The 17,534-nt window shown below is 31.2% G+C and overlaps 1 protein-coding gene across 1 annotated transcript in view; it reads left to right on the forward strand.

Moving 5' to 3' along the window:
• The window catches only part of LOC126763094 (cysteine-rich motor neuron 1 protein), a 372,079-nt gene that overhangs the window by 319,683 nt on the left and 34,862 nt on the right, over positions 1 to 17,534 (forward strand). The window contains exon 8 of the mRNA XM_050480299.1: positions 13,086 to 13,306. Within this exon, the coding sequence (XP_050336256.1) occupies positions 13,086 to 13,306 (221 nt within the window). The remainder of the gene's footprint in view (positions 1 to 13,085; positions 13,307 to 17,534) is intronic.

Consider the following 17,534-nt stretch of genomic DNA (forward strand, 5'->3'; position numbering starts at 1 on the left):
TGCATATATGCACACATACTACTATAAATTAATGCTGTCTGTAAGAGTATACGTGTATAGAGAGCTAGCTTAGTACGCCGTCTAACATTTGCTAAGTGGGTTTCTACTCTACTTGCGCGCGCTGGCTGCCTTTCAGCACACAACCTTCACACATTAGCAAGCGGCTACTCGCCACTTAAGTGTGGCTTATACTAGACGCAGGTACACATACATATACTATGCATACTTGTACAAAAGTATAAAGTTTCATTAGTGTGCTTTTGTGAATGTGTGTGTGTGAGCTAAGAGTAGGGCTAAGTAACAGCACATGTATGTAAGTCTATAAACATTTGTGCTTACTTATAGATGTGTGTGTGTGTGTGTGCATTTACTTTGTTTACCTTTTTAAGTTTATATGTCTATAGCTGCCTTATATCTGGCTGGCTTGCGCAGCCAAAGTGTGCTTTAGCCTTCAACGACAACGTCATCGTCAACACCATCGCCGCCTTCATCATGGTCGTCATCGAAAATCATTCAGGCATTAAGCAACCCTGCGAAAGTTGCTAATACTAGCTGCCACCAACAACTTTCTACATATTTTCCTCTTAGCGCTGCTAGTGCTACTTATGTGCTTTCCTTTTGTTGTTGTTGCTGCAGCTGTCGTAGGCGCTGCACGTGTGAATTGATTGGCAGCAATGGCGCACAGAAACGAAGTTTAATGTCGTCCAATTGAATTGATGGGAAAACTTGTGCACACACACACACGCAACCTTGTTTACTTACATATGTATGAATAAATATTTACATTTGCGCTTCACACACACACGCGCACACACAACAATCCAATTATGTGTGGATATCTATTCCGGTAGAACTCTTCAAATATTGATTTTAGCTCAGCGGTTTCAGGTTGCGTATGAGTGAAGTGGGTGTGCGCCTCACCGCGTTTTTCCATCGGTTCAATGTGAAGTGGTCATTGAGCTTAGCTCTAGCAGGCTGCTTGCTGTACAAGGCTAGCTCTTTTTTTGCATTATTCATTCATGGCAAAACATCGCTACTTCTTTCCATCATTTTTTTATTCCACTTTATTTTTACTTTTTCAATTTTTATCTTTTCGGTTTTATTTATTTATTTTTTCTTAAATTCTATTTGTACCCAGAATAGTGTATATTAAGTTAGCCACGAAGTTTGTAACACTCAGATGGAAATGTCGAGGATCTTAAAGAGTTTATATGGCACATATATGTATATGATCATTTATCAGCGAGATGAGCTGAGTAGCTTTAACCATATCTATCTTTCTCTCAGTAGATACGCGTAAAAGTCCCGCAGTTTTTGAGATATCAGTCTGAAGTTTTGCACACGTCTTTTTCTCATTCAGTCGCCACTGCTCTGAGGGCAAAAATGTTATCGGATTACAATAGCATATAGCTGCCATACAAAATGTCCAATCAAAGTCAAGTCCTTGTATGGAGAACCCTTTTGTTTTACAAGATATCTTAACAAAATTTATTACAGTACACAAACGAAAGCAAAGCTATTATCTGTGAACAAATTGTTGAAATCCGATTGCAATGGCATATAGTTTCCATACAAACTGACCGATCCAACTCAAGTCCTTGCATGGAAACCTCTTTTATTTGGCAAGATAGCTTCACAAAATTTGGCAAAGATTATTATCCAAGACATCTCTAGAATCTTCGAAGGAATTACTCAGATCTGGCAACTATAGCATATAGCTGTCATACAAACAGACCGATCCAACTCAAGTTCTTATATGGAAACCTCTTTTATTTGAAAAGATAGCTTCACAAAATTTGGCACGGTGTATTTTCCAGGTCAGCGCTATACCCTCCGAAAATATTGTTCCGATCGGACATATATAGCATATAGCTGTTTTTATACCCTCTTTTGCTATAAGCAATGCACCTGTAAAGGGTATTATAGTCGCCGTTAACATTTTTACTTGTTTTCATATTTATTAATATTTTTTGGCTTTTAATTCTTTGCTTAGTTGTTTTCGTGCTTTGCTGCATAGCTGTTGAAATAAATTAAAAATAAACTGAACGTAAAAGCGCTAAAGTAAATATTTTTCTAAATATAAATTTTCTCGCATACGTAGGTATGCTTCTAAAAATAAAAAAAACCGCCTTTGAAGATATGGACATGCATACCACATACGTTTGATATTTTGATTTACTACTTGCATATAAATATACTATATGTATAATGCTAGTTTTTCACCTTATTTATGTCAACTGAGTTATGGACAGTTTGCCATGATAATAAATTTCTATAGAGCAATAAAATGGCGAAAATTATATATTTTAATAATATTAAAAATAAAGATCAATAAAAAGCATAGAAATATTCATTCATCAAACTTCGTTTTGGTATACAATTAATTTCATGAAATGCCTTTGCATTTATGATGCTCATACGCCCTGTACACCTCCGCTGCAGCATGCCCATAATGAAGCGTTGAGCTTTAAATGTGAATATCTATTGAAAAATTATTTGATAAAAACAATATATTGTTCTTTTTTCTATAGACAAATAGACAACAATAGGATAGTTCGGATAAAGTAGCGTATCTATAAATAATGTTGGATGTTTAAGAGTTCAAAATACAGGGCTTTGAATGTGATAGGCATGCTGTTTGGGGAATTAATTGCTGACTGATGCTAACATTGAAAAACAAAATATTTTTTTGTTTAAATTTTTTTATATATTGTTTTTATAAAATTTTTTTTTTACAAAATTTTTTGACAAAATTTTTTGTTTAAATTTTAAATTTTTTTAATGAAAAAAATTAAACAAAATAATATTTTTTTTTTTTTTCAAAATGTTGTGTTTAATGGTGACAAGTGCAATCTTTTCTAACGTTTTACATGCCTTAATGGCTGCACCAACCAACAAACTAAATTTTCACAAGATGGCATCTCTATTCTTTTCCTTTTTCTAATTTTTAAGCGCTTTCTAAAAAAATATTTGTTTTAATGCATTTTGTTTTAAGGTGGCAAACCCGTTTACTTACTATTTATAAATATTTTTTCTTTGTATTGCCTTTAATGGTGAATAGTGCCATCTGTTTTAACGTTTAATATGCCTTAAAAGTTGCATCAACCAAATAATAACTTTTTCAAACGGTTGGCAATCTTATCATAAATTTTTTCTAATTTTTAACAGCTTCTAACAAAAACTTTAAGACTTATTTAATTGTTTACAATAAATTTAAGAGTTTTTGATATATGGCAGCACCGTTATATATCTTTTACGGCAAATATTAAGTTAAAATTAAAATAAAAGAAACTTTGCATTATTTTGGCCGAAAAGCCTTATGGTTGTGCGAAGTAAATAATGTTTTTTTTTTTTAAATGGCAACCTTGTTATATGCTATTTTTGAATTTTTAGTCGCTCTCTCTAAACAACTTTTTCACACAGATGCCAACATAATTTACATTTTAACTTATTTTTAAGCGCTTTCTCAAAAAAATAAAAACTATTTAATTGTTTCGTTTTTTTTACGATACATTTAAGTGCTTTTGATTTTCAAAACAGTTGGCAACCCTGTTATATATTATTTCTAATTTTTAAGCGCTGCTTCGAAATAAAATATTTGTTTTACTTAATTTTGTTCAATAAATTTAAGTGTTTCGGAATAAAAAAATTTTCAAACAGTTGGCAACCCTGTTATATGTTAATTATAATTTTTTAGCTCTTTCTCAAAATTTAATATATGGTTTAATTAATGTTGTTCAATAAATTTAAGTGTTTTTTAATAAGTTCTTTTTCAAACAGATGGCAACACTTTTTTTTAATTTTTAAGCGCTTTCTCAGAAAAATATTTTATTTACTTAATTTTTTACAAGAAATTTATGTTCTTTAAATATATGGCAACACCCTCTTCTATTTTATTTTTTGTGGACAAATTTTACAGTTAAAATAAAAATAAGGCCACAGAATTCAGTTTCAAATCACTGTAAAGGTTTAAACTTGATTAAAGGCGTGAATCTAGTGTTACATTTTTGTACATATATACATATGTATGTACATCTATCCCAAAATGCATTGGTGGTAGTAAATTTCTCGCTTCTTGTGTGTGAAAGCCGCTTAATTAAAAAAAATATCATTTAAAGATGTTGAAAATTTCTGTAACTTTTTTCATAAAACACGCGCTAACAATATGCTGGCAATTACGCATATTATTCTCTTTCTTGCTCACAATGCTATTAACTAATTGTATAGCAGCATTCCAGTGCAACCCAAACGCCATTTAAATGAATAACGATGAGCTACAGAGCCTCAATGGACCCAAATTCTGAGTCATGACACTTGGCCGCCAAAAAGGCACATATCATTTCCATTTGCAATTCCAAACACAATGCCAGCCGCCTTTGCAAAACCCATTTCGCCTTTCATTTTATTAAATTACTTTTACGCCTACATAATGGCACTTGGAGCAATTTTGAAGTGCCTTTTTGAAGAGGTCGAACGAAAAATGCTGACATAAGCCAATGATGACTTGAAGAGATTTCAGTTTTGTGTGTAATTTTTTCATTTTTCTTTTTGGCCACATTTCAGCTGCAGTGCGAGTTTCATAGTAGGCGGCGCTGTCCAGCGGCTATAAACTCATAGAAATATAGTGTATACATAGAGACATGTATGTCATGTAGTTTGGTAAATTTAATCAACTCTGAGAAATTCAATAGAATTTTCAAAGGCAAAGTGGCAGATTATGCTGAAGTGTCTGCTGTAAGTGGCATAAAGTGCAAAATTGCTTATGGATAAACGAGCATGCTTGTGTGGAAGGCTCAAAATCTATTTTGCAGTGATTTGAGTACAAAACCCCGTTTCTGTGTAGGTGTGTGTGAGAGTAAAGTACGTATATTTTTGTGTATAAGATTTACGTTTTTCCTCACCAATTGCTGTCCATCACTCTGCTTAGCTTGTCTTGATTGAATTCACTGTCGTTTGCAACGATTTGTCTCATTTATTTCTTTGGAATTGTGGACTCCGGTTACTATACATTCATGTGTGTGTAGATCTTAGCCTACGTCTAGGCTTTTTCTTTTGCTTTCGTTGATATCATTCCTTTCGGCTAATGAATCTGTTTTGTGTCATCCGTTGTAGACAATTGTATTGCCTTCTAGCTGCAATCCAGACGTTTCTAAACATCATTGAGACTTATGGCCCATTTGTCGGCGTATAGCAACTTAACCGGATATAGTTTGTTTGTTCTATTTTCATTCAAATATTCATATATGTGAAATGAATGTTGTAAGAGTAGATCTGAAATAATAATATTTTCCAAAGAAAATAGATTATAATTTAGAAAGTAGCTTACTGAAAACAAATCCTCTTTCTGGCCATATCATATGTAAGGCAGAGATTTAGATAGTCTTCATAACAGTGGAATATGGCTTCCTAATCGTTATCTGGTTGCCCAATTTTTTTATACCAGTTACCAGATCGCGTAAGGTAACTAGGGCAGCAGGAACATGATAAAAGTATCATATTTGCGTTCAAAAAGAAATAAAATAAATCAGCCAGCTTACCGCGAAATCCTTAGTTGAGACAGAGATTCTGGATTGGCTTAAAATTTGCTATAAAATATCTTGTACCATAGACTGTACAAGATTATTATTGATTGGGCTTAAAGTATTCGAATTTTAGTTATACCAGTTTATACCAGATTTTTAATTTAATTATACGAGTATTATACTTAAGGCGGCACAACAATTATGAAATTGTCATATTTGCATTCGAAAAATGAGACAAATTAAGTTATGTCTACTCAACTTGAAGCTTCCAAAGATACATACATATTATCAAAGATTGGATAGAGATTTTTAATAACCTGTAAAAAATTTGAAATAATTTTATTTCAAATAACTTGTACATATTATTTTTTCAGTTAGGCGCATATCTATTCGATTATTTATTATACCAGTTTATACCAGATCACATATGGTACCGAGGGCAATAAAGCAGCGAAAATCTTCGAAATTTCCACAAAATACTTTACAGTATACAGCTGTACATCGTTTCGACTTATAATTAGCCGAGTGTTATACCAGTTCGTATATGTCTAAAATATTTTATATCAGTTTATACCAGTTCATATTGGTCGAAAGTTTTTTATACCAGTTATAACTGGTCTAAAATATTGTGAAAAATATTTTCTCAAGAAATTTTTAGCAAAAAGCGGAATCCCACCTGTGATATTTTCAGCTGCCTAACAGCGCTTTTCTTTGTTTAATTATATCAGTTTATACCAGTTATTACTTATTCCAGCTTATACCTGTTTATATTTGTACCATTTTTACCAGCTTGTGTTGATCCAAAGTGTTGTAAAAGTATTCTACAGTAAAAATTTTCGCAAGTATTTAAATAAAATATTATGAGGTTTCGTCACTGGAAAACTTTCCAAGAAAAATTTAACGTAAAAAACCTAAAAATTGCAATCTACCAGATGATAATGCTATGATATACTATGTCGTTATCATACATAGACCTCCTAGTCCTTAGTAATGCTACCTGAAAGAATAAATTGAAGAAATCATCTCGAATCAGTAATTTCATTGCTGAATAATATATGTTATTTTAATATTTTAATTTATTTAAAAAAAAATGTCTTAGAAGACACTCAGAGGTGACTTATTGCGTTATACAAACCTAGAGCTTTGCAGCTTAATTCCTTCAAGGTGCTGTAAACATTGCTCCAAAATATTCAAAATTCATAAAAAATATTGCGCAGCCTTATTTTAAATAATAACTTCCAATACCACACTTTTTATTATATATCATTATTTATTCTGTACACAAAACCTTTCATTTAATACCCCCCTCAATTCATATGCCCATCTGTTCTCTTATATATATGTATAGTACTCCCACATATGCTTCTGCGCTTATTTGCTTCGAGCAGCATATGTGCCACAACACATTTACCACCAACACAGACACGCCCAATACATCATTTAATAATATCAAATTGTTTGAGCTCCCAAACTGGTTTGTTCAAAACGCCTTCATGTATGCTACATTTCTGCTACGAATGCTAAAAGCATACGTTTACCTTTCACCATTGCTGACCGAGCGCAAGTCAACTGACAGTTTAGTCTACGACGTAACATACAAGCACAAATTTGCCACCGCTTAGTGTTTTCAAACATTTTCGCTCAGCATTTTGGCAACATATCTCTATCAAATTACCATTCTTGGCAATTTTTACACTTTACATTCGACACACATACGTCAGTTGCGCAGTTCAGCGGCTGACAGCAAGTCATTCAACTGAATTGCTTTGTCCCACATATATTCATATATATACTTTATCTGTGTATTTTCCAAAGACTATTTGTATGTGTGCCTGTTTGTCTGCATGTCTGCTTCTCTCGTGTGACCCTGAGCTGCTGTCTGTCATTGTTATTATTTAGTTGCTCATATCCATAAAGGCAGACTATTTAAAAAGGGTTCCAACTGCTTTCAGTTAAATGTGAGAATGTATATGTACATATGTGTGTGACACACTGCCAGCTCTTGTTATATATATAAGAAGGATGTTATCCTTAATTTAGTACTGAATGCTTTTATTTTTATTTGAAAGTCAAACTATAAAGCGACATTCTAAATTAAAGCGGTGTGGTTATATGTACATATATACAGCACTGTATATGTGTAAAATATCATATGTATATATGTAAGCATTCATGTACACCCAACTAGTTTGCGTCTCTCCCCAAGTGTCACTAATATCCACTGTGGGGTTTCCACAGCTCATCTTTTATTCGACGCATTTGCCTTAAGTGCCTTTGTTTTCCTTGTTTTTGACTGCTTTTATTTTTACATTCTATTTCTTTGTTTTGTCTTTTTATCGTTTCTTGCATTTTTTCGTTTTTGGGTCACCATTTTTTGCTATCTCAGCTGTTCCGCGTCGTTTACGAAATTTCAGCGCTTAAAAGTATGCAACGTTTTTGTTAGTTCAGCTGCAGTACGCTTGGCTTTTTTTCTTTTGTGGTAATCATATTCGTGTAGGCACTAATATATATGTGTGTGTGAGAGCAGTGCATGCAAAATTTAAGTTTTCGGGCATAAAGTGGTCACTTTACAGTGCTTGGTAGATATATATAGTGTTCACTTAATGGCAATTCAAAGAAATTGAGTATGTTAGATCTGTGTATACAATGCAGAAAAAGTATGCTTTGTTTTCAGTTGGCTCATAGTGGAGTATGGAACCTCTTTTTAATTGTTAAGCTAAAAGAGGAGCTTTTTTATAATTTTTGGGGAAGCTTCTGCATAATTATCAGGGATTAGAGAGCCTAAGGAGTAAAAAAGAGAATCGAGTCTTAAAAGAAAGGTGGGAGAACATTAGTGTATATAAAATAAACCCGTGAAGATATTTCTGGTTCCGGTATTCGGTGATTCAAACCAAAGAAAGGTTCAGAGGGTTCAAACGTCATACTTTTAATAAGAAAAAAAAAACATGAATTTATATAAAATAAACCAAAGTAAGTATTTCCGGTTTCCGTATACGGTGATCAAACTGAGGAAAAATTTAATCCTTAAGGTCTATCAATTCTCAAAATATAACTTTTCACCAATGCCAAGATTATTACACAAATTAATTCAGTCAGACATAAGCATGAGCTATGTTTCGTGGAATTTTCTAAATAATATCCATTTTTTCCAACTGATTATTATACAAAACCGATTTTATACAAACCCGCCTTGTACAATTTGTAGTCAGATTGCATTACTCTATCAACACAACTCTTCCCACACGTCTTTATAACAATTTTGTTTTAAAAATGGGTTAGAGTTTACTTGAGAATGAATAACTTAGAGCCATAGTCGCGATTCCAAGTAGCCAGAGGGATATTCTGAACTTTTGAAGTCGCATGAAAACTATTTCCGATATTTTTGGCTACCAATAAAGGATTCCATCACTGCTTAGTTTTCAAAAAGGCCTCCAGTAATACATATGTGGTAAAAACTCCTCTTTTCCCATTCCCAAATACGTGAAAATTATACAATATATCAGAATTGAAGACATTCGATTGGCCAAAACTGAAATGTTGAAACCAACGTATAAATATATATCCTATGAATGTAAGGACTAAATTAATTATATGGTTTGAGAATTATAATATATTGCTTTCGAAAGAAGCGTTTGTGGCATTTTTTCCCAGGAGTTCTTCAATTTATTAAAAATCTCTAGTTTATAGGAACGACAAGAAGTTCGGTTAAGCTTATTTAGGTCAAAGCAGACCATGATAGCAGCTCTATCGACTTTTGATAGAAATATTCTTTCGAACCCTACTTGCATGTTTGACGTCATTGCCCTGTGGGTACATAAAGCCCTACTAGGGCCATTTTTTGAGCTGCTCTAGTCTCTAAATTTGTACTCAGCATCTGTTCATAGGATTCTTCAGTCATTCTACTATTAGCATTTACTATTATCAGATTTGAAGGACCACTGTAGGTAAAGCAATCCCAGGCTACAACATTTCCAGCTCTGATCTTTATGGCGCTTGGGAAACTCTTAATTTGGAACCTCTCATGACTCTTGCAGCTACCTTTTAATGGTGCTTTGCATGCTTTGATTGATAAACGACAAATGCACCGCGACCTTAGATCTATTGTCTTGCATGCTCTTACTTTGGAGCGTTTTCTGCCGCTTTAACCAACCTTTTTTCCGTCTTTCGTATTTTTTACTCAGATTTGTTCTCAACACTTCAAATTTCTGTTATCCAAAAAAAAAGTCGAATAATAGTTTTTGAAAAACTTTAATCGTGCCTTCAAGTTCTTTGATGATGATGAGATGTAAAGATTTCTGATTATGATCGTTTCACGTTCAGGACTCTTTTGTAGCAAATGGTATTATAAATTATACTACCTTAACTTTTTTAGCAGACAAGCAAGCACTTCAAGGTCTATAAAGACAATAGAGCAATGCTTGAATCTACTAGGGTCACACCACCTTTTTTTTGCTACCAAAACAGCTGGCAGGTGAACAGGACACTTTCATTATTTTTTATAAAATTTAAGTGCCCACTTTTCTATTAAGCAAAAAATAGCAGTTTGCGTAAAAGCAAAAACAAAAAAAAAAGAAATGAGAATGCGCGTGAAAAAGCACAGAAAATTACATTTATACAAATTAAACTGCCTGCGTGCACACACACATACATACACACGTATGTCTAGATAATGCTTGAAGGGAGCTTTCAGCAGCATCCAAAGCGTTTATAAAGGGAATTAGCGAAATAAAAAAATTAAAAAAAGAAACCAAATTAAAGCTAATGTTAAAACAACCAAAAAATACGCAACAGTAGCAAGCAAAACAACAACAGCGATTACGCATAGTTAAAGCAAGATTTTATACATACGCGCATTACCGCTTTGGGGACTGCAGAAAAGTGTGTCAAGGTTGCTAGCCGACAGCACGTTGCATGCCACACGCGCACTCGCATGTAAAGCAATATGTCTAACTCGCTAATATGTGGGTTAATATGCGTTTGCGTGTTTGTGTGTGTGCGCGGGTGACTTTGCTAAAAATTGCAGGTAACATAAGCGCGCTCACTTGCTTGCATAAATTATGCTGTGTGCATATGTACATATTTGTGTTTGTATGTGTATAGTTGTCGCTTTTGTAAGCTACTTGGCTTATTAAATTTACAAAAACAAAGCTAATGTTTTTTTAATTCCTCTTTAGGTGTACCCGAGGCAATGTTGTTAGGCTTGAGTGGCTTTAATGAGTATTTGTTTGTTGTTTTTGTTGTTGTTTTTTGTAGAAGTCGCATTTCGCTTTCATTCTAAGCATGCTCTCATGCACGAAATTGAATAAAATGTCACTTTGCTTGTTTAGAAACCTGAAAAAATAAATACATTTTTGTGTACTGAAGTGGGATGGGAGTTTAGAGAAGCAGCTGCTTCTACGTTTTTAGGCTGTAAGTGTCTTCGCTTTGGTGGTATTTTAGCTCAGAATGATTTTTATAGTCTAATCTGGGTATACTAAATTTGTAGTGCCCAGCAGGAAATGTTATGGCTCCTATAAAGCAGATATACTATAAATGATCAGCATGGCAAGCTGAGTCGAACTAGTAGCGTATTAGACTTAGTATTTGAGATAACGATTTGAAATTCTGCAAACATTATTTTCTCCCTCAGAAGTTACTAATGTACGGCAATTGCCGATATTGGACCACTATAACATATAGCTGTCATACAAACTAAACGATCGTTATCGCGTCCTTGTATGAAAAGCTTCTATATTTGAAAAGATATCTTCATGAAATTCGGCACTTGTTATCAGCGACAGCAGCGCTATTGTCTTCGAAAAAATTCTTTAGATCGGACTACTATAGCATATATGTAGCTGCCATACAAATTGTTTAATAAAAATTGTGAGCTTGTATGGAAAACTGTGTGATTGACAAGATATCTTCAGAAAATTTTGCATGAATTACTATTCCAGGCAACGCTACAATATTCGAAAAATTTTCAGATCGGAAAACTATAGCGTATAGCTGTCATACAAATTGGCTGAAGAAAATCATATCCTTGTAGAGACAATTTTTTTAATTTGACGAGTTATCTTCACGAAACTTTCAACAAATTATTATACAAGGCAAGGCTATAATATCCGAAGAAATTTTTCAGATCGGAAAACTTATATGCTATACAGTACTTGTCCAATAAATTACGAACGAACAAAAAAATTATGCGGAGTTCTAACTTTAATAATTAATAAAAACATAAATATTTGGCGAATTAAAAAAAAAAATTAAATTTTATATGCTATATACATTAAACTTAAATTATCGTATTTTTGTATTGAATCATATTCAATATTATTAAATTTTATTAAAAATATTAAATTTTTGTTTTCGTTCGTAATTTATTGGACAAGTACTGTACTTGCCATACAAACTGTACGATCAAATTGAATTTCTTGCATGGAAGTTTTTTTTAGTTTTGAATGGGATTATAGCTTCGATGCAACCAAAGTTAACTTTTTTCGTGTTTTCCCTTAAATTTAATCGCTTTCATTTGTTTAATACCTGCTAATATAATTTTTTATAAATTTTCCACTTTTTTCTCGTCAAAAATTCTTTTCGCATTTTCCAGCTTGAAATTAAAATAAAAAAAGTTTCTTCTACTTTTCACTCTAATTATGCTAAGAGCTGCTAATTCACTCTGCAAAAGCAAAGTTTTTCTACGCCAAATTCACTGAAAAAGACTCCGCCACAATGCAAGCAAACAAAGCAAATTAATGTAATTAAAAATCACTTATACGCCCTGTAGCCCCAGCGGCACAAACACGAAAAACTTCACTGAGCGGCTTTGCTTTTACATGTTTTTTCTGTTTTTTTATGCATTTTAGTACAATTTTATTGTGCGCTTTTACGAATCTATTAATTTTATACTTTTGTTCTTCATTTGCTTTGCTTGTGAGCTGGAAGTGCTGTTTTATTGCAGACTTCAAGCAGACGGTGGAAAAAATAATAGTAAAAATACAGAAAAGAACAAAAATAATATAAAAAAATTAGAAAAAAGCAAAAAAAAACATTATCAAAAAAGCGAAAAAAGAAATTATATAAATTTGTTTAGTGTTTCCTTTCGCGATTTGTGTGAGCGTGAGGAAACCTAATTAGGCAAGCGCATAAAAAGCTAAAAACCATTATAGCTGCAATAAAAGGAGTACAGAGAGCGGTGATTATCAAAGCAGTATTGTCGAGTACAAAACTTGAGAGCGCACAAATAGAAAGTTCAGAGTAAGCAGAAAGAAGTTGTTAATTAATGATTTATACAGAGAAAAGCAGGTGTGCATTTGTTGTGATGGTAAAGGCGTTCATTTTGTGGCAGCGAGCTGAAAGATAGATCAAAGACAGTTGAAGTGCCGTAACTTTCTCCAAAAAAGGGTGCATCATCGCAAACACACATAAATTTAAAATATTTTTTTTTCAAGGAAAGAGCTCTTGCGCTTTCTCTCATACAAAAGCTCTGCTTAAAAATCTATTAAATTTTATTATATATATATTTTTATTTATTTTAAAACTTGATGTTCTCTAACATTTTCCACAACTTTCTGCTATTTCCAGATCTCCCCTCGTCATCATCCTCCCTGCATTCCACATATCACAGCAGTAAATACAATACGAATTGTACAAACGATGAGACAATAGTGATAGAGCCTGGCTGCGAAATCACCAATAAACGCTGCCAATGCTGGCCAACGTTGCGCGTGTGTAGCACAAATAGTATCGACGATACGGATGCACCGGCGACGACAGATATACGATGGCATTTCAAGACATTGGAGGTGAGTGAAAAACAGTTATTTGCATAAAAATGTGTAAGTATGTATGTGTTAATTATTTGACCACTATCACTGACTGTATGTATACTAGCAATTTAGAGAATTAGGAGTTATCGGTATTGAGTATTCCTACTTAAATTTTTCGAAAACAAAATATAAATCATATTTTTAGTAATTATGTATACTTCTGTTGATAAAATTTTTATTTTGTTTTTGATTTGTCTCTTTGTTAAATTATTTAATTCTTTTTATTAATTTGCCAGTTAATCATCGGTGATCACGACAAAAAAATATCCACAGGTGATACATATCATCCAATGTATCACCGGTGATACATATCTAGGCTAGGGAGTAGATTTTTTCGTGATTACCGGGGATACCTGGCAGCCACGTGCCAAAAGAAATAAAATTTATTAAAATAAATATTTTTTTCTTTTAATAAAGAAATTAATAAAACAAAAGTTAAAAAAAAATTACTTAATTTAATTAATTAATTAAATTTTTATATTATTTTAAAATTTAATAAAAAAAAATTAGTTTAATTTTTTAATTAATTTTTTAATTAAACTAATTTTTTATTACTTAAATTAATATAATCACGCTAACAGCCAAGTAACACATACATACATATCATACATCCAAGTTTTTAATCTTACTATTGGTTTTATTAACAGCTGGCTTTCGTTTTTTATTTGAATTTCTGTTTTTTTGGCAATTTTTTCTATTTACCACCTAATTTTTTTTTAATAGAATTTTGAACTTTTTATTGCTTTTCTAAAAATTGTGTATTTATTTAACTGTTTTATGATGCAAATGATTTTTTAAATTTTTGAAATATTAATATTTGATAAAAAATATAATTTTTTAAATATTAATTTTTTTATTTTCACACCTAGTAATTTTTATTTTCTTTGTGTTATATAAATTAAATAATTAATACTTTTTATTTTTTAATTTTTTTTTGTTGGTTGCGTTATCAGCTAAACATTTCTTTATTTTTGTTGTTTTTTTACTTTTATTTTGTATTTTAATTATTATTTTTTTGAGCAAAGTTTTTTATTTTTTAATTTTTTTTTGGAAAAAAAATTTTATTTTGGTTAATTTTTTTTATTGTTAATTTATGCAATTTAGTTCATTTATTAAAAGAAAAAATAATATTTAATTAAAAATCATTTATTTATTTAATTGTTTTTATCTAAATTAATTTAAGTTTTTAAGTAATTTTTCAACATTAATTATTGTTTTTAATAACTTAGTTTTTTAGTATTTTTTAATTATTTTTTTTTAATTTTTTAAATAAATTTTTTTTTTAATTTTTAAAGCAAGTAAGTTGACATTTTTTAAATATTTATTTTATGTTTTGATTACTGTTTTTTTTGCAAAATTTCTTTAATTAAAATAATTTTATTTTTGTGATAAAAATTAAATTTTTATTGAAATAAAATTTAAAAAAAATTTTATTTAAAATATAAAATATGTCTTTTTTTATTTCCATACGCATTTTTTCAGCTTTTCTATATACATATTTATTTTTTTATTATTTAAAAAAAATTTGTCTCGTTTTTATAAGCAAATTTTTTTAAATTTTTTTTATGTTTTTGGCAGAAAACTAAATTTTTTTGTAAATTTTATTGAGTAAAATACATACATATATAATTTTTGTGAAAAAAATAATGAAAAAACTTATGTTCTAAAATTAAAAATTTTAATGTCTGGCACATATTTTTTGGATAAAAAGGGTTTTGCAAGAAAATATTTTTGTTTAAAAGAAATCTCTATCTCCAATTTTTTATGAAAAAAATTAAAGATTATTATTTCCCAATATGTTAAATAAAATTTTAATTTCTTTTATATGTACATATGTACTATTATATATAATAGCATTCTTTATAAAAAAAGATTGTGGAAGTAACTGGAACTTTTCGTAAAATTATAATTTCTAACCATTTAAGTTTTTTTTTATTAAAAAATGTGCTTAAAGAACTAATTTCTTTAAATTTCTAAAATTATTTGTTTTTTTTTAGAAGCAAACTTTACTAATTTTTTTGCTCTCAATAAAATATGTTTTAAGTTTTTTATTAAAAACAATATTTATTTTACCATTATAAAAATAAATTAATATTTAAATATTAAGCCAATAACTCATATGGGCAGCGGTATAAATACTAATTATACTCGATATCACTCATACGCCGTGGCCAAAATTGTCTATACCAGCTTTTCCGAAAGTAGTACTAACCAAGGTTACGTATACGCCATGTGACATAATGCTATAAATGCTTTGCCAAAAAGCTGAAATTAATAAATTCATTGATTTTGTCCCTCCAAACCGCAGAGTGCAACCCAGAAACCTCAAAAGCATACGCCTTATTTACTACTGAATGAAAAGGACATATAATATAATTAAAGTCGGATATGAACTAGTAACCAGGCAACACCACCCAACACATTCGCCACATTGCATACACACATATGCATTCATAGCGTACACTATAAGCTTTTGTGCAAACATAGTGTGTATGTGAATGTTTATATGCACCAATGTGTGTTCTCATTTGGCTGAAATCACATTTTCATTTGTGCATTTTCAAAAGGCTGATGTCAAAGGATGTGCCCGAGTTGGAAGTATGTGTGCGGGTGTCTCTGAGTATGTGTGGTGAAATTAGAAATGCAATAATGTACAGTTCGCTGAATTAATGCAACAACTTCAAGCGAAACCCACACACATACGCTGCCCTACACCATCATGCCAGAAAGTCATACGCTCGTTGTAGAAGGCTATCAATTTATCAGTTTATGCGCTCGTCATGTATGTTTGTACCTGTGCCTGTTGTTGTTGGTTTGCCGATAATTCAGCAAAATCAGCAGCAATAGCGGCAGCAACAGCAGCATCATCATCAAAGCTGGTTCTGTGCGGTCTATCTATGGTTTGCGGTAAACTGGCTGACTTGGCTCGCTTCTATTAGCGCATATAATGTTGCTTTTGTTAGTGCACTACAACAATTTGTTGTTTTTGCGCTTTTATGCTGACACAAAATCGATTGCAAATATGCGCTATAAACTTGAAGAGCTTATTTGTGACATATATACGCGTGTATTCGGGTAGTTCGAAAATATTTTGTATAAATGAGATTTTTTATTTGAAAAAAATTATATTATTCAAAATTCGAATTTTTAAGAACAATAATCGATACAATAAATGATTTTTTAAACGCACATGTCAGGGACAAAAACGGTGGAAGACAAATATAATATTAGGAACACCCCTAACGTATGAAACTGTATGCCAACAAGTCAATATTTTTCAAAATTGGCATTTTTGAGGACAATAATCGCTACCATAATCGATTTTTTGGACATTGCTGTCATATACAAGAATTATCGTTGAAAAATTATATATTAAAAACCACCCTAATGTATACAACAGCATATCAAAAAGTCGATCTTTTTCAAAATTAGAATTTTTAGGGCCAGTACTCGATCGATTTTTTTAAAGATGGAAGTCATAAAAAAATAGGTTGAAAAATTAAATTTAAGAACGTCCCTAACGTATAAAATTACATTTCAACAAGTCGATTATATTTCAAAATGAGAATTTTTAGACATGGACCAAGTTATTAAATTAAAAAAAAATATGAACATCCCTAATGTATACAACTGTTTATCAAAAAATCGTTATTTTTCTAAATTAAGGACAATAATCAATAACATAATCGATTTTTTTAAACATGGAAGTCCTTAAATAAATAGAAGTTGAATATTTACATATTAAGAACGTCCCTAACGTATACAACTCTATTTGATATTTTTCAAAAATTTTAGTTTTAAGTCCAATACTCGATACCATAAAAATTTTTAGTTTTAGGTCCAATACTCGTTACTATAAAAATTTTTTGTTTTAATGAACAAAAATTGAGAATGAAAAATAAAATAAATTGAAATATTAAGAACCCCCCTTATGCACACAACTACGTGTAGTTGTAAAACAGATGAAAGCATTTTTAAATCCGATTTTAGAATTACGAAAATATTGAGAACTGGCATTACCTTGAAGTAGATGTCATTGTGTGCTTTAAAGCTCATTTGTTGCTATTGAGTTTAATTGAAAGCACAACTTGATATGACACTTTTGTAAGTTTAACGGAATAGGGTCAAGATAATCCACAATGCATTGTTCATTGACCTTAAGAGATGGAAACGAGTCCATTATTTTCTTATATTAGCGGAGCAA

This window comes from Bactrocera neohumeralis, chromosome 6 (genome assembly GCF_024586455.1).
Source record: "Bactrocera neohumeralis isolate Rockhampton chromosome 6, APGP_CSIRO_Bneo_wtdbg2-racon-allhic-juicebox.fasta_v2, whole genome shotgun sequence".
NCBI lineage: Eukaryota > Metazoa > Arthropoda > Insecta > Diptera > Tephritidae > Bactrocera > Bactrocera neohumeralis.